A 27,338-nucleotide genomic window follows, 5' to 3' on the forward strand; every position below is an offset into this window, starting at 1 on the left:
TATATATATATATATATTTAGAGTATATTTTAAGTTTCTTCTCTAAATATCAAAATTAACTAAATGACATATATTTCTAACACAATAAAGATAAGAAATAAGAGTTCACCTTTTCTTCAAACTAAAGGCATTTATAACTCTTTTTGAAAAACTAAATATAAAATATCTATACATATATTTATATCCTTCAAGTCTAACCTTTTTGAACGGTTTCTTCCACGATGCTTCCTTCGACAATCGGGTAAACCGACTCGTGGCTAATCGACTCGACGGCGGTTGCGTCCGTTTGATCAACCCTTGGCTCGTTCACCTCCGGAACTAGAGGTTCCGGGCTGGTGAGTGCGCTGGAAGTTGCCAAGCTGTCTGAGCCATCGCTTCTGGGTCGGATCTCCTCGTGGTTCCCTTGTTGAGGTACACCCAGACCTTCGGCAGAACCGACGGCGCTGTCGACGCTGGGCGTCGACGTCCTCGGACTCTGTCGATTGGGACTGTTTTGGGGCGTCGAGCTACCTGGTGTGACATCACCGCGACGACGGGGTAACGTGCTCGCGCGAACGTCTTTAATCTCGGAGCGATTAGACGCCGCGATCGGCTGAGTTTTCTGTCGGTTCACTGGAAGAGGAAAGTGCGAGTTCGCGCTGAAAGTAAAATCTGCATCTTTTGCAGAAATTCATGAGAAATTAGTAAGATTATCCTTTGTTTTATTTCTGTTTTATATTTTAAAATTTCGTAATTAAAAGATTCTGCGAGAAAATATTCAATGATTTATATTTATCATAATCAATATATCAATATCGATATTAATAGAAAATAATAAATAGAAATTTATAAATTTTAATTTTTTAAATTTTTAATAGATATTTTATTATTTAGAGAATAAGTACTAAGAAATTGAAACGGCTCTCTTGTGAAAAACACAATTTAAATTATCCGAGCAATTAAACAAATACAAATTGTAAAATATATCGTAGTATTTACAGAATAAATATTATTTTCTATTAATTCTCATTGTCAATCTTGTAAAACTTTAAAATAAAAGTATAACGCATTGTAATTAAATTTATATATGTATATATGTATATAAAAAATATAATACTTTTTGTAACAATATTGCAGTATAAGTTAACTATAATAAACAAATTTTTTTACTTGGGAAAATAATTTAAAAAGACAAATAACAGAAAGGGAATATGTAGCGAACTTAAACCTCCTTTGTCCGAAACATTAACCGTTATTACTACTATAATCGTGACATTATAAAAAAAGGCAGACTTTGGTATAAATACGAGTAGTTTCCATAGATACTAGCCGCCTGACGTATTGTAAAGGCGTATTACGCGCGAGCGTTTTTAATAATAACTCAAGTGCTCTTGCACCAAGCAACACAGTGAGGCCGTCTCTCAGCCACGAGATGAGAGAGCACCGGAGGAAGTCCTAATTACCTCCTCGAGTGTCACGTAAGTTTGGCAGCGCTCTTAGGTCGAGGAGGTGTGTGGACCATTCCAATAATAACAAACAGACCGTGCGAGACGAGAGGAGATCTCGAAGATGCGAAACAGCGCGCATTTCGTTGGCGGAGTTCCGGGCAACGCGTTCTGACCGATTAAGAAAAGTGTGCAATACAAAATTTTATTCCGCACACTTAGACCAAAGAAATAAATTAGAATAATTTCGCCCAATCCCATTTTTCAATGATATAAATACGAACAAATCAATATTTTGTATACCAAATATGTTTTCACAATCTCACATATACGTACATGTAAGCACGTACATATCATTTTCATGTATCTTGAAATGTTGAAAATGGAATTACGAAAATATGAACTCGTAAATTATCCAGATTTCGCTCGTTAGATCAAATCATAATACCGTGTATTTCCTCTGCACAGAAAATGAGGAATATTTTTTTCACATTTTTTTAAAATTAAGTCTAATTACTCGATAGTTGATTTGAAATGCAACATTTAAAGTAATAAATTGTAACTTTAAATGAATTAAAACTAATTAATTGATAGTTGATTTGGAATGCGCGACGTTTAAAGTAATAAATTGCAATTTTAGATTGAAATCAGATGCCAATTGCGAAACGCGTGTTTCAGATATGTAAACATACAAATCACTAATGTTCGATAAAATTTATAATATTTGATCTTCGTATAACGTAAACAGTATAAGCATCTGATAAATAGATTTGGCTTACACGCCCAATCGCGGACAGACGAGACTTAGGTAAGCGCGGAAATCCTGGCGACGATATTTCAGGAGCACCTGATTATCCGCGCTCGCAACAGCCGTCTTTCGTGCGTAAAAGGTGTCTCGAAAGATTTGTTGCTTCGGAAGCGTAAAGTATTTCCGGCTTGCCAACCAAGCGTCGTGGTTTCGCGCCTTTGGTGTTAGAATTTTGCTAGCTTTTATACATCGTTATATATATTATTTTATTGATTAACGATATTTTTTTAATATAATACGTTTTTTAACTGTAGAATTCATTTATATTGCTTTTATAATAATAAAATGTGTTTTTTAACATACATGTGTTTTGACAATACAATTATTTTATTAATAAATATAAAAAGATAGTGTCCCTTTCATTTTTCCTTTTTTATTTCAATAACATTGTATATATTTTCTAGATCAAGTGAAATTATTATCAAAAATATTATGGATCTGATCAAAGATATACAGGTCAAGGGCGCGAGATACTTTATTAATGAATCCGTCAATAGAAGTTCGAAATTTATTGACAGCCGCACTTACGCCTCTTTTTTATTTTTAGTTCTCCATTATATAACTGAGACTATTATTTAGTTCAGGGTTGAAATCTAATATAAGGCTATCAGCCGTGTAGCATTATTTTAATTCTACGAAGGTATCTTATGAAAATCCGCGTAAATTGTTAATCAAGAAGAAAAAGAGATTATTCCAAGACAACAAATATTTGTGCAACATGGTACTTTTACGAACAAGTTATACAACTAAGAGCTCGATTTAATTGCGCACAAGGACGTTCTCCGATTTCTCTCCTACTTCAATAACGATGAAGTAAATCTTACGGTAAACATAATCTGCATCAGTCTCGCTCTGTGTAATTGGTTTAATTAAATCTCGGGACGTCCTTAACGAGCTCGGCCGGTCGAGCGTCACGGCACACGGAAGCTTACCTTGATTAAAGTCCACCTGGCCGAAGGAGGCGCTCCTGTAGGGCGCGCCGGCCCTGTGAAAGGCGAGCAGCCCACGCGGCTCCAGCGTCGTTATGGCATCCTGAGCCTCCCCCTCACTGCCGACGGAAGCGGCGTTCAGGTTCAGGTTATCGCACAGATCGTCCACACTCGTAGCACTGTCCACCACGGAATCACTATACTGTCTCAAGTGTTTTGCCGCCTCTGCATTAGCGTTCTGTTTGCTCCTGAGGTCACTGACGTCACCACTGTTTCTCTCGGGTCTGCCCGTTCTCGAGGACTTTCTCGAGTCGTGGCAGGGCTTTCGGTACACGTCGTTTCCCGACCGATCACTAAGACGCTCTGCGGACGATCGTTTTCGGATGGTCCTTCTGCTGCTGATGCTGATGTTGCTGATTGTTGCCACCATGTTGACCGCCCTCGCTGTATGTAAAGTTGCGATGAGATGGGCGACTCTCGCAGCGACCGCAACCTGAATTTGAGTCCGTCTGAAAAAGATCCACAAAAATTTTGTATAATCAAACTTCTCTTACATTGTGTCTCGAGTTATAAATCTGGCAGAAATATGCGATGCTCTTGTACGTCAAATTGTAAATACATACGCCTACTTCATTTGTGGGTGGATTTTAATTAGATGTGTAATATTACATAGTCAATAAATCAGATAATGATTTATAGATGTGTGTGTATGTATGTGTGTGTGATGCGTAATAATTAAAATATCATTTCAATAACCTTTGACCTCTGTTATTCTCTGCTGCCCTTAATAAGTATCTTGCTATATGACATCAGTGATATCATTATAACATCGTAACAAGAATTAATAAACGTGATATCAAATCGCGCAAATTTCGATGACCTTTGACTTATTGATTAAAATTAACTTGATGTTATATGGACTAATTCTTGTTATATATTGTAATGATGTTACCACTGATGTTATATATAGCAAGAAATATATTTAAAGATAGCAAAAAATATATACATGAAAATTATGATGAGTAGAATGGCGATCACATTATTTGTTGTGCGTGCGTCCCTTATGTGTAGATTACAAGAGAGCGATCATCGTTATACGCGTCTTGGAATGCACCGAGTTCAGCGAAATCGTGACAAAGGCGTCTCGCGAATCGTGAAGTTCAGCAAAACTCTTCTCGGAACGAGCGACAAGATGGGCATTGAGATTCATTAATGAGAAGTAGATGTATCGGCTATTTCTTACGTCGGAATGATTCAAATATAGTTATTCTCTCTCTCTCTCTCTCTCTCTCTCTCTCTCTCTCTCTTATAATGATAACAACCCAATATTTTAAACATTTAATATTGAGATTTATATTTTTCTTAATCATCTTCAATGAGACTAAAATTTTAAAAAATATAATTTTAATTAATAAATCTTACTTATATATAAGTGGATATAAAGAAATTTAATAATAAATAAATATTTCGTTACGATAAAATATTTTGCGCACCATATAGAAAATCATGGTCTTCCTCCTTTTTCTCGTTTATTGACAATTTGTAAAAAAAATCTTATTCCATATACCGTAATATAAATTGTTAAATAATTATGTAATTTCTCCGTATACTTAATTTTATAATAAAATAATAATATTTTATTTATGATATTTATTTGATAATAGTAATAAGTAGACATTCTCTTCTTCTTGGCAATATATTTAAAGCAAACATATGTGTGGAAATGTTGAAAAAAAAAATTACTCTGGTGCGAAAAATATCGTTCGTTCGTGCGCAACAGAATACGTCGAGCTCTCGTCACTATGACGTTTGGAATTCCTCACCTGTGGATAATTTTGAGACGACGCCTGGTATCCGCTCGGAGGAGGGGAGGAAGCCTGGACCCGCGACGGTCTTCTGGGTGGCGGAACCGGTGCCGGTCCCTTAAGTTTCTCGGTAAGCTCGCGAAGGCGCTCGGCCTTCTCGCTGCGGGGGCCGGAAGAGGACTTCTTGCCGCTTCCTCCTCCGCCCCCGCTCCAGCGAAACCTGTGCAGTCGGTCCACCGCTATCACGGCTGGTTCCTATAGCCGGACAGGGAAAAACAAATAAATTTCGCAGTTTCGATAACGATTCGATACGCATAGATACGCAGAATCAACTCGTGAAACACTCGTGAACACACAAATAATCATGTTTATTTTTCATTACTCTCAATTATTCATCTTCAATAATTTGAAACAATATTAGCAAAGTTTGATAGAATTAATTGGTCAATCTTTAATTTTGAATAGCGCTAGACTAGAAATTCAAACTATCGAAATAAAATTAATTTATCTTGTTTCTTTTCAGGTTTATATTCATTGTCAGTTATAAGAAATAAAATTCGAGGAATGCAATGTTATATTGCAGTTTCATTGGGCAGAGAGAATAACCTTTTTAAAATAAAATATATATAAATTCCGTTTCGAAACAAAATTTTAATTAAGATGTTTTGTTTCTACTATTTTTTCTAATATTTTTACTAACATTTAATAGAAACAGTATTGATATTAAAAAATTTTACTAATTAAAAAATATCAAAGTGATATTATTACTGATGTTTAATGCCGTTAAATAAATAATTGGATAAATAATTCCGCAGAAAAGAAAATTTTATAAAAATATTTTCCCCCCTTTTTGTCTGAAATTGAACTGGTAGTTTAAAAAATATATTTTTTCCATTTAAAGATTGAATTAGAATTGAATCAGAAATAAATCTTATTGTTAGTCAAACTGACTAAAACGCTTGTTGATGAATGATTTGCTCACTGATTGAGTTTTCTAAAATAAGTACAATTTAAAGAGATACTCTTTGCTAATCTCCTCCTAATTTTCAAAAATCGAAGACAAAAACTGCACTAATTTGCTTTGCGTCTGTCCACGAAGCAAATCGGTGCAATTTTCTCACAAACGCACAGGCATGCATCGCGCTTGTAATAGCGACGTGCATCGCGCTCGCGAGAGGATGTTGCGCGGACGTAATCGCGACAAAGTGGCAGGCCCAGGACATCTTATATGTATGCATACATAAGTGTCTAGTCGAAAAAGAAGCGATATTCTATTTTCGTCGCCTCTATCTTTTCCCCCTCGGAACAGCGGCGTGCCGCTGCGCGTGAAGCGATCCAAAAATCGGGCGGACGCGCGAGTGCGCGATTTTAAAAAGTAAATGAAGAAAACCGAGACGGAGGGAATATGTGTGCGGAAAGATCAAGCGTGAATTTTGGCACAGCCTCTTTGCAAACCGACGAATTTTCCTGGCACGAAGAGACCGCGAGTGTTTCGAGGCAAAGTGGATGCTTTCTGACAGTCTCGTAAAAATGAAAAAAAGATTTTCCTCCACAGTAGAAAAAGCAGTTCAATCATAAAGCTTCTTTAAGCGCAAGGAAAATTATGTTATAAATTTGTTAATAAAATAATATTAAATATATTTTTTTTCAACATGTTTATACCACAGTGAAGATTTAAAAGATCTTTCGAATGCTTTGGAAAGAAAAGAATATCGTTCTTAGATATTTTATAAATTTTATAGATATTTTAAAGATGTTTAAAGAAAATGACATCTTTCTTTCAAATCAATACAATTAATGTCTCTAATTATAGCTTCGCGCGCGCAAAGAGAGAGAAAGAAATTAAAATTTCCTCCGCTACGATGATTTTGTCATCTATTATCAAGAATAAGATAGTTTCAAGCCCGCCGCCGATAGTATTTACCGTCGAAGAGATTAAATTTTTCGCGATGACCTTGAGACTTACCTCGGAACTGCTGATACAGAGTCTTCCGGACCTAAGCCACTCCACCTTGTATCCCTTGTGACGACCTTTCGCACCTCACGCGGATGTCTACGCGCGAAGCTCGAACCTCGCGCAGATTATGGACGAACGCGATCGAATGCCCATCGCGAAAAAAAAAAGCGATCCACTCGCGAGCGATAGAATAACGAAACAAACGATCGACGAACAACCGATCGAATAAACCGAATGACTCGATTAGACTCAACAAGAAACAAATGATCGAGATTTCGACGAGTACCTGAAGCTTGAGCGTCTGATGCTTCGTCCACTGCGCGAGCTGCCGCGGCACGGAGACGGTCTGCGTCGTCGTCGGGATGCCGGACGAGTAGCCGAGCGACGTCGAGGGTGAAGACGGCGTCGTCGTCGGCGGCGGGTACGACGACGTTACCGCCGCCGCCGCTGTTTGTGGATAATGCTGTTGTTGGTAGTGATGCTGCTGCTGCTGATGGTAGTGGTGGTGATGGTGATGTTGGTGGTGGTGTGACTGCTGCTTCTGCTGCGGCTGCTGGCTGGTGCTGCCCATGTTCCCCACCGACGTTTGCACCGCGCCGTGACTATTATTAGCGAACGTCGGCGTCGTCTCCGCGACGCTCGCGATAGAAGCAGGAAGAGGCGGCGAGCAACCGCCGACGACGACGGTCGAAGGGCACGACGGCGTCGCGGACGTCATCGAGGACGTGATCGGGGTGAGCGGACAGACCGGCGGTGGAATCCGCGGCAGCGGAAGCCGCGACCGCGGGCCGATGCAGCAACAATCGGCGATGCTGGCCAGATCGATCGGCGGCTTCTCCGCCGGTTTCTCCGTTAGCCGCTCCCGCGAGTCGCTCTCGCGCGAATTCCGCTTTCGCCGATGCTCCTGCGATTCCTCCCCAGAGTTGGCCGGCGGCAGGCTTTCCTAAAATAGATAAATCACACAATCGATATCTTGTTTCCATTCTTCGTAAAACAATCCCCCGTCATTACTTAATTTGTAACCGCGTTTTGAATTTACCTGACTGTCAGAAATATTGCTACTAACACATTTTCTTTTATCCAACATTTTTCATATTCAAGAGTAGTCCGTAAAATATCTCTTATGTTCCGGTCCCTTGAGTTAGGGACGCTCTATGCTCCACGCGCTATGTTAAATATATCTCGCGTTTTTAACCTTGTAAGAAAATGACATATGACAAGGTACAAGGTGTACCGTTGCGTACTCGACCGCTGAGAGCGCATCGTGTTTTATAAAGCTTTCTCTCCGCGTCGCTCCTAAATCCCGGCCAATCTCTTTTATATCACCAAGCCCAAGATAATATTTTCGATAGGCCGGAATCGATAATGACGTCATCGATCCACATGACGACAAATAACTAAAGACGATTTATATAGATCCCGGCAGGACTTGGCAGAGGACAACGCGCGAATGTGTCACATGAGATTCACGTCGGTCGTACGTGTCGGTGTGACGTCAACGGTGCTTATTATTCCGGACAAGCCGTGAAAAGAGAGGCGGAAAGTCGGAACGAGCAGCGGAGATGAGAACTGAAGAGTCGCCGCAAAATCGGCTCGAGTCAGTGACTGGCGGATTCTATTTGTGCGATCGATTCTAAGTTTAGGTCCTTCGACATCTTAATCTTGTTGTCGTGAATCGTCCCTGTCATGACTCGATCGAAGGTCGTTACCAATGGTCAAAACTCAAAGGGAAAGGCCGGATTAGAAGGAATTTAAAATGATGCAAGTTTCTTTCTCGTGGAATATAATATAAATTCCGCTGAATCTTATTTTTAAATAAGACTAAAATACTTTATCTATATATAATCTTTATTTAAAATTACTTCTTTAAAATATTTTATACAATTTTATTCAAAATAAATCCTAATTTAGAAAATTGTCGGTAAACAATCGATCAAGAGTAAAGATATATGTAAATTTTTGTTTTTAATTTAAAAAAAAAAGAGTAAACTTTCTCAATAATTTTTAACAATGTTGTTTTACATGTTAAAAAGAAGTTTACAAAATTATTATGTTATTTTTTATATTACCTTGTATTTCGCTATTTAAGGTTCAAGGTGAAATATCTAAAACGTTTTAAATAAATTCTATCGAGCGTATAATTAGCGTATTAATGGATGAATTGCACAATACCTGAGAGATCCGTAGGCCGTATCTGGTGCCACCCAGAATGACATATCCACCACCGACGCCTCCACCTGTCATGGCCCTCGCGGCACCCCCCAGCCATCCTCCGAAGCCACCCCCTCCCGTCCTCTGGGGTCCGCTACCCCCGTCTCCTCCGCCAGCGCGGGGCATTCTTCATCCTTCCCTCACCCTGAAATTCAAGTCGCAAGGCAACCTTTCGAATTAAAAAAGTAATCGAATACCGAGAATCGACACCTAAGGATGACACGTGCATCAATATAAAACGGAAAACGGGATGAACCTCGCGTTGCGTCGCGCGAAAAAGATCGGGGCTCGCATAAATTGCCCTCGGGTGCCTTGCGCGAGAACTAACGAGTTAGATTCATCCTACAAGATATTAACGATCTCTCCGTTTGAATTACAAGCGAACGGCTCACGCGACGGACGCATCACGCACTTACGTACGCAAAATGCGGCTCGCTGCGTGAATTACTGCGAACGTTCGCGCATTCCCCAATAACTGTCGGCCACGATTTTATTTATTTATCGTGCGCCATCGGCGATGAATGAAGCTCGCCTGAATTCACGAGCCACTAACCATTCAAAGTCGCGAAACGATCGCGCAGCTACCGGAAGCTTACGAGGCCATCGGCGCGACGGTAAGATCGATGTACCGTCGCAAAATTCTTTCTTGGCTCTCGTCAGGTCCGAGAACAAGCAGGACGACGTCCGAGGGGGGCCTCGTATTTCTGTAGATCGTTAAAAAAATTTGTGAGAACTCGGAACAAGTTTACGATTTCGGCGCAAGATATTTCGAGAGACCACGCGGATTAAAATAAATTGCGAGATAAATAACGCGGGAGAATAATGCGGAAGCTTAAAACAAATAATTATTCAAATCCTTGATTTGTAATACGACTTATAATAACAGCATGTTTTTTATATATATATTATTGCTCCTATAATTTAGAAAATTGCAATTTTATAGCTTTGCTATTCCTATTTTTAAAAATAAAACTAACAATAAGATATAATAAAAATATATTACTAATTTTCGTTAAGCAATGTCAACATATGTCGCAAGAGAAATATATAATTTCGTTTATATTATTGAGACTTTAAATTTGGTTTTCGCTTTTCTGATTTTTTTTTCATACAGACTTTTATTCTAATCTTTAGAAGCTAATAATAAGCGACAAATTACGACGTTCCCTCATTTTAAATGATACTACGTCATATTATATGTTCCAATATGAAATCGCCATTATCGAATCGTAAAAACGCGTAGCTGTGATATCTATAAAAGTCGTGGCAAACTGACGGATTTGAGAGAAATGATTCAAAGTCGCTGTCAGATCAATGTACCGTGACTCTTTCCATGTAAAATCAGATTCGAATTACGTATATACAATATGAATTTAATCCAACCTACACATGAGTTTCTCCCACATGCATTTTCGTCGTTGCATAAATTGCAAGTATAACTCTTTTTAGTCCTCTTCTTTTAAAATTTCAAAATCCATTAAGGGCTTTAATAATAGACAACATTATAATACTAAAAGTGTATGGAATAGTATGTAGAATGTGTAATAGTATTTAAATAATTTTTCTTCTTTTATGCTATGTGTATTATACAATCAATAAAAAATGAAAAAGAAAAAAGTATTAAAATGTCTTATTATATTCTCTTATTATATTTGAATAATATTGCAAAATTAAATAAATAACACTCAAAAATAAAGAATTTAAACGCAGTCACAGTTACGAGTCGCGTAAAATGTACGCTGAAAATATTAATTACACACACACACACACACACACGCATGCACGCACACGTAGAGGCACCTGGTGACTTGCATACAAAAGCTATTTATGTTCAGATATTTTCTTACAATTTATTACGCGTATGTTTCATTTTATTCTAAAGCCGTTTTATATACGCTTCGAAAGCCCCGTGTTATTGAGCCAATTGCGCATTTCCCACTGGGATCGATGGAAGATGTGCGTGATAATCCGAACCGGATCAGCTGATCGTTATAACGCGCAATTGTCGCGACGCTTCGCGGATCATTGAGTTTCACAGGTCGGCTGTTGGCCATTTATCGCACGCGGATAAATAAACAAGTAATTACAGCAAAACTGCAGTTATGCTGCATAAATTTCGATCTGCCACCTACATGCACCTCCTACACATTTTCATTACAAAATAATAACTTGATGGGGAATAACAACAAGTAGCGACAATGTGAGGCTTCACAGTATATATGTGCGTGTAATTGCCTATATAATAATAAAATATTTATGTAAAAAAGAAATGTAAATAACAAGAGAAATCTCACTTTTGCCATGTCTTTTTTAAAAACAAAGACACAATTTTGTTAAAAAAGAAATTAGATTTTATTTTTCATTTTATATATATTTATTTTTGATTTGTGCTATACTGTTCTTTAATCCGTTATAAAATTCAAATATAAAAAGCGCTAGACATGTAACTTGGCTGATGTTTAAAAAATTTTATGTGCCTCGTTCTTGACTCCGTGCGATATTAAGAAAGTTAACTGACAACTACCTAAATAAACAACGAAATTTATCGTGCATGCAACAAAAACGTAAGAATACAGATTTAATTGCGATTTATATCCGAGGAGTTGAAAAGTCCCGCGGTTTAATGGACATCCGTTTAAGTAGATAAGCGTGGCCGCGGCTGACAGATATAATGGATAAAAATTCGCAGAAATTTGCGTGTGTGTGGCCTTACGTAAAAAAGATATCCGTTCCAAATTTATTACTACCGTTAAAGCAAACGGGACGCTTTGCCGGACCGGAAGTTCTTGTCGTGCATTATTGCACCGCTACTCGAGATATCAATGATATTCGATACAATTCTTTTTTTTTCGTTTAAAACGGTTTTTTTTTATTCTGAGTAGACTTTCGATACTAAATTAACTTCCTTTGTATCTATGTGATTGCAAATTCTTAAAAACTGCCAAAGTAAATTAAATTTGTGTCGAGAATGATTTGAGAATTTTATGAACTTAGACTTCCGACACTAAATTAACTTCCTTTGTATCTATGTGATTGCAAATTCTTAAAAACTGCCAAAGTAAATTAAATTTGTGTCGAGAATGATTTGAGAATTTTATGAACTTTATATATCCACATATTTGAGAGAAATAAAAGATATTAAAATATGTATATCTGTGTATATCTTAAGCCTTATCTCTTTGATTATTTTCATATCGTAATCTTTTATTAAATTTCATAGTATCCGAAGTTGAGTAGATTTTTATCAAATCAGGAGAAAGAAGATTGTATCTAAAAAGTTCAATCAAAAATCCATGTGTGAACGATTCTTGAAGCATATATGACTATACTCGTCAAAGAAAGCCGCGCATCACTATCGTCCGTTAAAAGCCTTTTACATACCATTCACATGCATCGCTACCGTAAGATAAGAGGTCAACGGGTATCAGTTTCTCGTAGATAGGTATTCATTACGTTACTTTATCTGTAATCGATGACGGATCGATATCGCGAGTCGTTGAACTCGCGCCAAGACGCTGTCTTCGTCGTAGCGGCGCGAAAAGATGGAATATGGGAGGAAAAAAAATTGTTTCTTCCTCGCGTCGACGTGAAAAATGTGTTTATCAGCTACGTTACACCGTTTGGCGTCCATCCATTCCGTCTGAATTTTTCTAATATGACGGAAAACGTATTTTCGTACGTGAAAATCAGTCGCGAGTCGATAAACCGTTGTTTGCCTTGCTAACAGTGCGCATAATGCTGGTAAGTAAAAATTATTCCTGACGCTTCTGTGCGCTTTTATTTAATTATCTTTATCCTTGCTTATCTAATTAGTTCCTGCTGTGAAGCAACAGAAAAATATAGAGTAATATTAAAGCCGATGTTGAACCATAAAATATTAAAGTTATCTTTCATAATAGCTTTAAAATTATTTTTCTCTCTTAATGAAGACTTATTATTACTTGGCTGAGAGATATCTTCTTAATTTTTAATATTGATATGTTTTATCATTCATGTGAAAATTTTAAAAGTTTTCATGAAGTAGAAAAATATATAGAATAACTCTGAAAGAGATATGCTATATTTCCTTCAGTAATCTCTAATAAGTTTCTCTTTCAGTTTATTTATCTCAATAAATTTAAAAATTAAAGAGTCAAAAGAATTCATTATAATTGATTGGAAAATCTAATTGCCAATTCTCAACAGATAAGATCGAATGTGACTCGCGCTCGATGATTTTGCGTAGTGCGATAAAAGGCATTCAATCGATAAACACGCTGCCAAATAATGGAGACTGCACCAAGGCCAAATTAATATCGTTATATTTATTCCGCTATTTATTCATATTGCAATTTCCGAAACAGTCATATATCCGAATCTATCGCGCCATTCACTACATGCTATCTTGAAATCTTTAAGGCTTATTAAGATTCTTTTTTAAACTAAAAATTCTCATAATTTTATAAAATTTGTTTATTTAATATAATACTGAATTAAGTCGTATTGTGTATAAGTGTATGCGTGAGAGATATTAGGTATTTTATTGAAATAATAAATTTTTATGACACATATATATTGCATATTTTTTTATCTATCATATACGGTGAAATGGTTAAATGCAAAAGTGAGAAGCGAGCGAAGAACTATCAAGGTGAAAAAACAAAGTCGCGAGCAACACGCGCGAGCAATGCATCTTCGCGCGTTGCGATTTGATCGAAGGGGTTCTTGCCCCGGCGTAAGATCAAGATCGCGAAGAAAAGGAAGATCATGCTTTATCCGGCACGCGAAGCACGTAAGAAAACCGAAACGAAAGCGCAGCTCTCTCGCAGGCTCCAGCTGGATCGTTTCTATTATAAACGCGCGCATCGCGATCTATTCGGTTCCTCAATTGAATCAATTCACTCGATTAAAAAAGCGATTCAACATGATTTATATTCGATCGAACGGAGCATATTATTTTCGTTTGCAAGGATTTTTCCTATTCTCATCTTTTCTATATTAAATTTTTTTATTTCACGAAAAAGAAAGGTTACAAATATATTTATATATATTACACGATAATTCCAATTATTTTTGCAAAGAAACATACGCTTGAATTTACTTTTATGACAAAGAAAATAATATATGTCAGCTTAAACAAAATTTTTCAGTCATTACTGGCTTGATGTTCAGTTCCGAAAAAGGAAAGCGTCGCACAAGGAGAAGCAGCCGCATTCCATTTCACGGGACGTTATTTGTACAAGAGGGGGCAACTCGTTCCAGTGCAAATAACTGATAAACATTCGCAATGCTTTGTCATCGCGGCACGGCGCAGCATGTCGTGAGGTTTATTTGCGAAACGATAAGCATCCGCGTCAAAAGTGCATTCCCGCCATATTTTGACGACTTTGTGCTGGACTCGCGACTGTACGTCGCCAAAATGTTAAAGAATAAAATTTATAAACGTCAGGTCGTCTATAAGTTTTGATTTATACACATTAATTGCAAAATTAATCAGATTTAAATATATAAAGGCTGCAATTAGTTGTTGACATCTTCGGATAATTAAGATAATGTTTGAGATGTAAAAAACATTTTCTTTAAAAAAGGAAAGCGTATTTTCTTTAATAAAAAACATTAATATACAAATTTTATATTGATGTGTAATAATATTTTACACACACATATACACCCACATCGAGATCTTTTAGAGAGATTATCTCGTATAAGTGTTCACACGTATGATACTTAATAAAAGAAATTGCTCTTTTGCTAATTTGAGTTCTTATTGTTAGACGCATTTCTCAAAAGAAACTCTTAGAATTCCACGACGTAGTGTCGCGTTCCAAATTTAATTATTCCAAGCCTGTGATTTGTGAGGTGTAAAACCTCGAACTCTTGACGGAACGCCTACATAGACTGCGACAACCTCGAGGATTCCTTTCTGCATATTCAACGATTTCCTTTCTGTTGAGGATAATAAATCCCTTTCTACAGAAGTTTTAATTTTGAATATTTCAAAATCACATATAAAAATTATTTCTAAATCACAAGTATTTTTTTTTTTAAATGCATTAAATTATAAATTTAAACACATTTATCAAAATCTCTAACAACGCACGCTATAAAAAGATTACGCGTAAGTTATTTTATAATTTAATGAGCAAAAAAATATACATCAAAACAACATTTCATTAAAAAATTAAAATATTTTATATATTTTTTTACAAGTAATATTTAATACATAAAATTTTTTATTATTGGAAAAAGAGAAAGAATTATAAAATGTCATAAGTTTAAATTAGAATATCCCAAAGTGCGATAAATGCGACACTTAGAATATGCCTGTGGTCTTTATTAATATTACCTAAATTGCTTGTTCTCTTGTCGCCAGTATTATCTGATGTGGGGGACGACGTCCCATTATAAATTGTTATCTAGATAAAATTTTTATATTAATATCTATTAGAGGGTAGAAAATTTTCATGCCCGAGGCAAGCTAAGAACCTCGAGACTGCTAGCTGTTTGTACGCCAAACGATTCGCCAACGTAATACTTTCAAAATCTTTTTCCCGGGAAATGTTTCTAAGTATAGAAAAACGCATATTAACTTTTTACACAGAAACATCTCGATCGCTGGCTTGTTCCACGGTCAACTTTGCCCTGGATTAATCTGCAATTCGCGCCTCGGACAGATTCGCGTCAATCACTTTTAATTGTCGCAAACATCTGCTCGCGCGAAACCTCCCATATTAATGCATAAGAGAAAACGGCGCACCAAGATATGCATCTTTGAATATTTTTAGTTTCGAGAAAAACAAATATGATAATATAATATAAAAAGGAAATATAATAGATGTAAATGTATATAAAAAATATAAAGTATTCTTGATAATATTAAACTTTTCGCTCAACTAGGCGAGATTGATCGAAACAGGATAAGAAATATCCTTTGAAATCATGAAATAAAAATTAAAGAATGGACAACAGCTTGATAATATATTTTCAACTATTTGCTTAATTAAGCGAACGTTATTTAAACCGATTTAATACTAATAATCTAATGATCGTTTGTCATTTACCGATAGATTAATTCGCGATCTAAGTCTAAACAGGTGCATACGACCTTATTTACATATCGATCGAGAGTCACTGTAAATCTTTTGTTATAAGTCGTTGCTTAAAAATTCTGGTCGAAGAATATTTATACTTGTATTTGTCTCCACCTACTCCTATAATCCTCCTTCTGCCACACACGCATAATAGCAGGTTGCATTGAAAAGTTAACTTATTTCCGTTCGTGCCACTTTCGACAGAATTGCGTCATTAATTAATCATTTATTAAAGCCGTGCAAGAAGTGACACGATATTTTCGCCGCGGTGAGTAACCGTTTCTCCTTAAGAAAATTGAAGTGGCGATATTTATATCTGACTCGCCACTGCTCGATGACTCGTGTTGGGACATTCCGCGCGGCGGAAGTAACACGGATAAAATACTTGTTTAAGAATAACTATATTTAAATAATGCCCCAAAAAGTTGTTACAAAGACATTAATTTACATATAGAATACTTCGACAAACGGATTTTTTCAAATGTTCTTTTAAAAATAATTTTCTTTCACATATCGTTCCAATATTTGTAGAAATTGCACAATATCTAATGTAAATGTATCGAACTAAGGTATTGATCTATTTTAATCATAAGGGAAAACTTGCAGAAAAATAAGTATAGTAGAAAAGAACACATGAAACAAGCATTTGCTCTTCAGCAAATTAGCTAATGTAATGACAAACTATGATATAATATCATCGAAATCGATAACAATAGTTTTTTTTATTGTACACACAAGATATGTTCCGAATGTTTGGTTAACAATTCCGATTGAATATCGGCATTTTAGATCTAAGTGGTGTTATTTATTTTTCATCTCTTAGAATTATCCCAAAAATACAGAGACTAGTACCATTGATCCGAATCGTGAGAATCACACTCATGTAATAAGAAGATAGATGTCTTATATGTTACATTTCAATATGCTTTTTGCATGTTGCTAAAGAAGCATTAATTTAGTTAATGCAATTAATACAAATAATCCAACTTATTGAGAGATGGCATATAAATTAGAAATATATTTTATAAAATATATATGCGTGTGTGTGTTTAACACTAAAAGAAAAACGTTTTTGTTAATGTACAAAGGAATATTGTTATATTATTATATCAATATTGTCGTGAGTAAATATCAATTCACTTCAATCAATGACGAGTACAATGTTTGCACTAAAATACAGAAGATGTGAAAAATTTCAGGAGATACGAGCTGCTCTATCGAATAAAAGTAAACCTGGAGCAAAATTGTAAAAAAAAGAGAAAAACTATAGTTTATAAACAGTAATTGAAGCTACTGTTTCGTTTATCTCCACAATGTGCAAACATTCCTATCGGCGTCACGCCAACAAACAACTTACGAGTCAGTCAACGGTCGGCACACCAGGTACATACTCTCCCAGAATAAATTCGTCAGCGATCTTCGTCGCCACCAGCATCGTTAACTACAATACCTCTTCTCATTCGCTCAAAAATTTAATCACCTCTCATCCATTCGATGTTCACCGTATTGATCCGTGCTTCGAAAACTTTCTATCACGTCAGACTCAAACAGTATTTAATTCCAGTTCTTTAAGAGGAAAGAAGAAGGAAAGAGAGTCTCTTTTGATCTGCTAAAACTTCTTATGTGAAGAATCTTCTAAACATCTAAATTCTTCTGATAGTGTTTTGCTTTAAAATCATATATCGTACATATAATTGTATTTCATAATTATTTCTATACAAATTACATCGCGTCCAAGCTTTCTTTCTATGTTTGTCTCCAAGCTCTTTCTCGTCGTCGATATTTCTATTTCGGGATAACGCACAGAAGTATTTCTTCTAAAAATTTCTCTAAATTTCTTCTAAAATATTTTACGTACTTTTCCTGAAGATGTTATTCAAAGTTTCTTCTTGACGACTATTAAGAGCGTCCTCGACATTCTCATCGAGACTTTGCCTCCCTTCGAGATTTCTTTTCAAGTTCTCTTCAATGCTCTTCGCGGTATTTTGTTCGAGATTTTCCTCGGGATTCTCTTCAAGGCCGTCGCACGGATCACGAAATCTGAGTTCGCGCACGGGCGTGGCGGATGCCAAAAAGTTTCACCGGGAACTAACGGCGATCACGAGAGGAACGAGATGTGAAAAAGGAGCGAAAGGAAAAGATCGCCGATCCACAAACGAGGAACACGATGCCACCTTGGTAAAAGCCACCGCGAGGAAGAAGCTCCCTTACCGCATCGAGTGCCCCTCCCGCCAAGCGGAAGATTATCTAAATAGACACCGCGGACCAAGGAGGGAAGAAGCAGGAGAAGAGGCGACGACGACGGCAGAGAAGGAGGACGAGGAGGAGAGGGCTCGCAACGAAGTGGTATTTATATGTCGTGCCTTTGGAGAACCAGTGGCCGCGACCAGAAACATCCCTCTTCGTGTCCGCAGACGAAACGCACCGGATGCCAATGATTCTCTTCGACCGTCTGCTGGAATTCGCAGGGCGCGCCGCAACAGGAATTAACAGCCTCATTGGCAATAAGATTTAAGAGAGAGAAAGAAAGAGAGAGAAAGAGCGAGAGAGAAACGCGGGTTAATCAGCTGCGCCGAGCGAAACCGGGGACCTTTACTCTTCGGTTACATCGTTTCGCCGTGCATTTCTTGGGTGGTAGAGATTACTGTGAGATCTAATCTGATCTTTCGTCCCTGGCTTTATTTTGTCGTTTTATAGCAATGTGCTCGTAGCTTTCAATAAGTAATTATGCACAGTGTACCTATCTCAGTCTTGCCGCTACGTCGAGGCTTTTGTCGACAAATTTGTATCGTGTTTGGCAGAAATTTTTTACAGATTTTATCCGTCTTTCCGTATTCCTTCTAAACATTCAATTTTAGCTATATTTGTGTGTGTTTTAACTAATATACTTGTACTATATTATTAAAATTTTGTCGAAGTACTATCCGAAGCAAAATTAGTATTAAATAGTTGTTATTACGCAAGTTTAAAATTTACCTCGTAAAAATCTTCTCTTACATTTTTACAACTGCTTAAAATTATTGATGCTTTAATACATCTTTTATGAAAAATTCGACACGTATCAACTAATTTATAAAACTCCATGTTTCATTATTAAATTCTATATCTCATATAGAACTAAACATAATGAAGCTACCAGTTTAGAATATACAAAATAATTTTTAAACTCATTTATCATTAATATTAATAAAAAAATTTGCTTCTATAATATTGTTATTGTAATAAAATAACAAGAATTCAAAAACCATTGTCACGTTATCATTTTGGAGTGACGAGAAAATTGCAACGGAAGAAATCTGAATTGCACACTTTCGCAGCTGTTTTAATACAAGTGTAGATATGAATTAGTGAACCTGATTGCCACGTTTATGAGCAAAATTCCTTAAACGCTTACGTAACCACGGATACAATAAGCTCAGTGAAAAAAATAAAACTTGTGCCATTTGTATAATCAACTGCGAGAAGCAGTAGGCCGCGCGATGGAATTTCTTCTTGTTTACCCTCCTGTTCCTCAAGACGATTCGTACTTCACGCTCGACGGCATCGTAGACCTCGATAATTAATTTGAGGAACGAAAGCAAACATTCGATAAGCGTGGCAAACATTAGAAATTCCACAGAGTAGAGCGTTCTTTTAAATTAATTTGATAATCTACATACCGGTCTCTGCTAAAATTAGAAGAAATTAAGACATATGCAAAATAATTTTTTAATTTTTATCCGAGATTTTGTCAGAAACAAATTTTTGAAAAAAAGGAATAGAAGAAGACATGGAGAGAGAGAGAGAGAGAGAGAGAAATAATATTTAATATGTAAACAAATTAATTAAAATAATTAATTTTAAATAATTAATAAAAAGTTATAAAAGCATAAAAAATGATTTTATATATTGAATATTAGCTGCAGGAAGAGAAAGAGAGAATAGAAAAAATCGTATATTGCGGATATAAATACAATGGAGAAGATCACATCGGCATTTATGAATATAACGTTTCCTCGTCCCGCGGCGTTGTTCGAGCGGAAAACATCGCGACTTTTTGCCGATCGGTGAAAGTTCAGCGGTAATCCTAAGCAATCCCGGAAGCCGCGCTCCTCCACTCGTAGTAACGTGCAAAGAATCGGTATTGTGTGCTCGCGTGAACGAACGCGTGCAGCCGCCGTTGATACAGGTCGTTTCAGAGCGCGGGCCGTTGAACCGAAACGGTCAACTGGAACGAGAGACGCCCGGCACTTTTTCCTCCTTCAATAACGGGCGATCCACCGCGCGCATGGATACTAATCGGGAGAAAATCAAGGACGTACTGGCGAACGTCGCTCGGCGCCACGCTCGACTTCAGGGCCAAGAAAGCGCGCGTTGAATTGTAAGTGCAAGGGATCTCTTGATGTGCTGCGCGAGGAAAAGCGTATTTTTACGAATATTTTTGCAATATTAAATTTTTATCATCTGCTTTTTTGTTAAAACTCGAATCTTCAGCATTCACGTAAATGTCTTAATTCAAGGGAAATCCAAAGAGAAGTTTGTATATAACTTTTATAATATAATACTTATATCTTTGTTGTAGTTTTGATATTAAATGTAATTTAATTTTAAAAATTATTTGATATAAAAATTGTATTCTTCATGTAAAATCAAATTTATAATTACGTTTAACGCCAAATATGTGAGAAAATTTAAATATAAAATATAAGTTTAATCATTTAATCTCAGGATTGCTTGATCGATTCTTCAATTCTATTTTTGTTAATTGTAAAAAGTTGGCGTCTCACAATTCATAGAAATCTAAAATCTTGACATTCTGAAATCGTCGTAAAATACAAAGATCCCATTTCTTAAACTTCTCATGTTTCATCGCGTTTAAGGATCCGGCTCGTTTCCAGATTCTTGGTATCTAAACTCTTGTGATATTTATATATAAAATCAGAATATTATATCTCCTGTATCTAATGTAATCTTTGAATCATATATTTCATATCTAACGCAAAAATCTATATGTATACCGCTGTAAAATAATAGTCAAACTTACTTCTGTAAACGATCGAAGATACTTTCGCCGATGTTCTCCACGCGATTCCACCTGAGAAAGTATGCTCGCTGAACGACAACGCGCAGATCCATGATCCAATATCCGTCAGCGAGATGTATCACCAGCTGAGCGGTCTCGCAAGCCCGCGAATTCTCGTCAAGTGCATCCGCACTCACCGCATCACTCTCGCGTTGGTACGCGCTCACCGCGCGTCGTTCGCGTGAATCGCATGAGAAAATCAGCGATCTCGATTTACGAAAGAGAGATCCGGGGAATCGATCTTACTCAAACGCGAGCACTGGCACAAGGTAGATCCGTGGCATACATCAGAGCTCGACGCACAACCGTTCTACAAATCTAGATATCTCTCACTTCCTCCCGATTTCGCGCCCGATCCTGCGGATCTTGATTTCTTTCCAGTTTATCAGGTCGTGCCGACCAAAATCGAACCGCTAAAAATCCGTGAATTACGCGTACAAAATCGCAAAAAATGTGCCGCGATATTTTGTATTTTACGATCAGCTTAATGGAGAAGATTAAATCCGCAAAATGGTCTTTTCGATTTTATCGAAAGTCTTATTTGCGTCGAAATTGCACATGTCAGGCGAATCGGAAAGAAACGATACTCCAGCCTGAGTTATGATTTGCGTCTGTAATCCATATATCGGAGTAGCGTCGTTATACCGAGAAACAATTTCGCGCGATATAAATCGCAGATTGCACTTTTCCACTTCACCTCGATCCTGTCAATAGACTCCGTTCTTACATTCTTCTCTCGCGATCATCCAAAGGAATAATCAGGAGTAAGTGATCAAAGAAATTTTTTTTCGATTCTATTAGATTTTCTCGATCATCTTGATCTTATATGTTTCAAAAGTAAAGTTTGACACACACACACACACACACACACACACACACACTGAAGGTCTCACACGAGAAAACAATTAATGCATGTAAAACATGCAACGGAATTAAATTCTTAATTAGCGCGACGAGAAATTCCGCTGTCAAGTAGATTCGGATGCGTATCCGCGAGACACAGGCCACAGGTCTTATCGATTCTCACGTCCTTCACCCCTAAAAAGGGTAATCGTCGCTCACAAAAGACGGCACTCTCGAGATGAGCGCGGATCGGTCCCGGCGCGCGCGCGCGAGGACGCGTCGCAGGCGTTCGCGGGCGATCTACGGGATCGTTGGGACAGCTCGGCGCGACTCTCTCGCACGCGTGCGTGTATGCGTGTGCGTAATCACGCGGCGATATAAGGCGGCCGCGATGCGGTTTCACGGGTGCAGGGAGAAGGGAGTTACATCAGAGAGTACCAAGAGTCCCGCGCGGTTCGGCTCGTCGTTTACGATGACGGCGACGACGACGATGATATGACGCGCGAGTTTGCTCCGCGTCGAGACTCCGCGTCGAGACACCGCTTCGCTCGGTGAACGCTGACCAAGGGACCGACGAAAGACTGTCCGGATCCAGCTGGGAGTCACGACGATGCTGGGCCGAGACGCGAGTGACCATTACGCGCATGCACGAGGCAAGGCAAGGCGAACCCGACAGCACAGACCGGCACGAAGGAACGGCTTCGACGGCGCAGGAGAGCGAGCAAGAGGGGTTCGACGGGGCCTAATCTGACCGGAGGGGCCCCTATGTCCCCTTCGCGCTAACTCTCCCTTGGCGAAAGGTGGCCGCACGAGATTCTACGGTCGGCCGAGATTGTCCTTGCCGACAATGCACGCGGCGCTGGCAAGGCAATGTTATAATTTTGTTATTAAAAAAAAATTACGTAGAATCTTTGCAAATAGCTTTTCTTGATCAGTTTTGTATCACACATATTAAATATTAAATTTAATTGATATAAAAATCATCACATATTCCTCTTTCTCTTTGTCTCTCATTCTGCTTTAAGAAAGTTTTCCTAAGTTTTTATTTAAATGTTACGTTCTCTATAAATGAAAATTTGGCTTTCTTTAGATTTTTATTTTTAGTACTCTCTATTTGTGATGGAAGTATGTTTTAAAAATTTTATTTAAAAACATGTATGTGGTACTCTCTCTCTCTATCGAGAACTCCATTACGGCTGTACGTCTATAGGTTCCTTAGCCAAGGTTCTTATTTCGCTTGGGCGGGAGAAATCTTAGATTCAAACACCTCATCGCGTGGCTGCTCTCGCTACGCCGGTTAAATATTTCGCGGTATATATATTAAGATATTAGTCACGTAACTGACCATCGCCACTATTAGCTTCCGAAACTGATTTTCACGCGATCTTGGAGCACGTGATTCGGTATCCAGAACACGCGATATTTCAGTCTTGATACTAATATAATACATCTACACTTTCTTTTAATAATAAACGTTGATTCATTAAGAGAGAAATAATTATATAGCCGCTTTCTAATTTCTATATTAAATGACATTTCAACATAATATTTTTCCAAACATATATAGTTTCAAAACGTGGCGCGTTTATATATAAAAAATATATTATAAAAAATAATTTTAACCATATATTCAGTAGACAATTTTTTTTGATAATATTGAAGCCTTGCAATATTACTAATTGTTGAGACCTTTCTCTTGTATATAACATTGTTATTATCTCATGGATATAAAAGTATCTTACAAATCCCAACATCAAGCATTAAATTTAAGTCTCTCAAAATAAAGTTGCTGTTTCCAGAATCTTACGAATCTTATCCTGTTATCAGTTCGATTCAGACTGCGTATCTTTTCTGCATCGTGCTGTCGTCGACTAAACATACGAAGAGTCGAGTTTTTACTCGCAGATAATTCATGTTAACTGAGAATTCGCGTTATTAAAATATTGTGAAGGGAAATGAAATTCTTTTTTTAGCTCCTTTTATCTTACATATAAATTAACTTACGCAAATACATTAACATATTTGTATTATTACACGTTTTATGAAGATTAAATCTCAAAAAGATTAAGTCGAGACTAGCTTGTTGTTGAATCATTGGAGTTATCGCGAACGCAGCATATCTCAATCATCTCTATCTTCCCCCCCCCCTCTCTCTCTCTCTCTCTTTCTCACTTCTTCTCTTTCTGATGCTGTTATTCGCTTCGTTCAACTTGAGTGACTCTAGTATACCAAGTACGATTCGAACCAAGCTCACTCGAACCGTTGTAAACACAGGAGGTATTACTCAAAATTCGGTTTGGTAATCAAACAAATAACACATTCCTGTGCAGTCAGATACCGTGCGCCGCCAAAATATTTTCCGTTTCAGAGAAAGCAGCTGATTGCAAAATTAAACAACCGAGATATGGATGGCGCGATAACAGCTTATCACGAAGATAATCATCTTAAAGTTTGTTATAAACGCTCTCATTACGATGCAACGTTTGAATACCATCTGCAGTAATCGCATTTATATGCACCATGATCCGTAAAACATTTAGCGTTAAATCTCTTTTTTTCATAATTATAATTTAGCGAGATATAGTATAGTGTCTTCTAATGTTTATATCTCCTCGACATGTTTATGCCAGACGCATTTATACTGTTTGCGATCAAACGTAGCATTATCCGAAGAAATTTAATCTTCAATAAACAAGTCGAGTAAGCAATCGTAAACACACGATACATACGTCCGTGCATTCGAGATCGGTCCACGTTCATCGGCTGCAGAAGCGGCGCGACGGAACGGCTCTGTCGGGCTTACTGATTACTCCGATCTGCTCAATTTGATCGAGGTATGAGAAGAGCCACGTGCCGGGTATATTGGTTGAAGATTCCGCGGCGTTGCCAGCCAGTGGCTTGTCTTAGTTCCAACCATTGATACCGCTGAGATACTCCTCGACGAGATGGCAACGTTGACAGCGTCGTGCAGCTGGCATGGTGCTCCGACACCTAAATCGAGAGGCAGTTTACAGTGGTCCACCGGATGCTAAGAGGCTTAGCGCTGCCGGGAAGGAAGCGATATGGCAGCAAGCGATCATAGAAAATGGTACGGAAGACTGGAGAACGAACGGATGTGTACCTACGCGCGCATACACACATATATACGCGCACATACACACACACACACACACACACACACACACACACACACACACACACACACACACACACACACACACACACACACACACACACACACACACACACACACACACACACACACACACACACACACACACACACACACACACACACACACACACACACACACACACACACACACACACACACACACACACACACACACACACACACACACACACACACACACACACACACACACACACACACACACACACACACACACACACACACACACACACACACACACACACACACACACACACACACACACACATACACACATGTATTTATAGCTTCTCGACTAGCCGACATCGAAAGACTACAAGACGCATCTCTTGCTCTTACGTTTGACGCTGCCGATGATGACGGGGTTAATGGAAACTTGGAAATTACACGTTGATCGTAGACGAATGCTTATGTGAATGATGTGCGCGAATAAATCTTCATTTGTATCATCTCTTTACTGACACTTGTAATTTTGTTTATTCTAGTAACACCAGTTTTTATAATAACACTATATTTGTTTCTTTCGATAGTCGGCAGAATCGTCGAATAATCATCGAGAGAAATAGCGGAGAAAATTTATTTACGACTTTTATTACTCTCATCTAAAGCGATAAATATAGCGATTATTATGGAAACTAGTGTTGCATTACGAGAATTGCTTAACCGTATTCAACGGTAATCTCACCATTACGACTTATTCGATATGATCAGTTTCTTGTTGCCCGTTTCGCATCGTTCTCCAACTGGAAATATCCTTGCATCTTATAATATTGCTAATCCTGATGACGTTAATCCTGCATGTCGATGATCTACGGCGCCTTAGAGCACCGCTATCCCGTGGAATGTCTGGATCCATTACGCTGTTAGTTGTTGCGTCCGATGACTGCGAGGATTTATAGACGCATGTAGACACTGTCCTCCCCGGGGTGAATGGATTTTATCGTTTCGTAGAGGCCCGTGAAATTCCTCATGGCCGACCGACAATGACGGCCAATCAACAAACCATTCTGATCGCCGTGTAACGTCGATTACAAAAGGAAACTTACGAATGTGTCCATCTAGACTCTTGGCGTGACTCCTTAACAACGATTTTTTCTCTACGTCATTTTTGGCTTATTTTACCTCGATTGAATTACATCGTCTCTCGACGTGAAAGCACGAAACGTGCATAAAGTGGTATCCTCAACGGGATACATAAACACGGACGCTTCCTGCATCACCCGAGCTGAATTTTTATCACCGACTTATCACCGATAAATCGCAGCCTAGCCAATCTCAGGTGACTTATTTTTTTTTGCGGCAGGTTGCGGCCAGGTAATTCAAAACCGTTGCACTACATTTTCCTCGGATTAATCACCGATGATGCTGACTGTCTCAGTAATACACATGAGCGCAATAGCAGACTTATCTCAAGACTATTAATGTCAAAAATAAATTTTTTTTATTACTCTATTTTTATAAAAATATTTAAAGATATAGGCACAACACATGTTATATAATTCCATTCTTGTGTTTATGAAAAAAAGAAAATGATTCTCGTCATTACATAACAATCACGGAAATTATCACTTGCTCGGTAGGCTTTACAAGCTGTCTTTGAAATATGTTGCAAATTACAAAGCGATCACCGTGCTACTCTTCAAACGCACTGCTTAATAGAAGATATAAATGTAGCCATTTCTATTTCCATTCAAGCTGACCTTGCACTGCGATATTAATAGACATTAAATCGCTTTGCAGATACTGATTGCGATAACGCTGTTATATTGAGTTCGTCACTCTTGCTTGTGGGAAATATATTTTATAAATTTCAATATATTAATCTCCATAAACAAATTTACTATTTTATATAAAATAAACATTATATTCTTTTCATCAAATAATACTCAAATTTGGTACATCATTGATAAAAGATAAATAATTTTCTTATAAATATAATCGCTTCACAATCGGCTTCCTAAAGTTTTTTTATTAAATTTCTTAAAACATAAAATTTTCTGTTTAAAAAAGATAATATTAAATTTATATATGTGTATA

At 37.6% G+C, this 27,338-nt stretch overlaps 1 protein-coding gene across 1 annotated transcript in view; it reads right to left on the bottom strand.

Annotated features, from left to right (window-relative positions):
• Positions 1 to 26,959, bottom strand: part of LOC115245637 — a 50,249-nt gene extending 23,290 nt beyond the window's left edge. Inside the window, 8 exon segments of the mRNA XM_029824046.1 lie at positions 199 to 612; positions 3,165 to 3,535; positions 3,537 to 3,670; positions 4,985 to 5,221; positions 7,210 to 7,866; positions 9,096 to 9,279; positions 24,839 to 25,100; positions 25,987 to 26,959. Coding sequence (XP_029679906.1) covers positions 199 to 612; positions 3,165 to 3,535; positions 3,537 to 3,670; positions 4,985 to 5,221; positions 7,210 to 7,866; positions 9,096 to 9,260 — 1,978 coding nt within the window. The 5' untranslated portion in view covers positions 9,261 to 9,279; positions 24,839 to 25,100; positions 25,987 to 26,959.
• Between the last annotated feature and the right edge of the window lie 379 nt (positions 26,960 to 27,338).

Source organism: Formica exsecta, unplaced genomic scaffold (assembly GCF_003651465.1).
Source record: "Formica exsecta isolate Colony F162 unplaced genomic scaffold, ASM365146v1 scaffold1234, whole genome shotgun sequence".
Lineage (NCBI taxonomy): Eukaryota > Metazoa > Arthropoda > Insecta > Hymenoptera > Formicidae > Formica > Formica exsecta.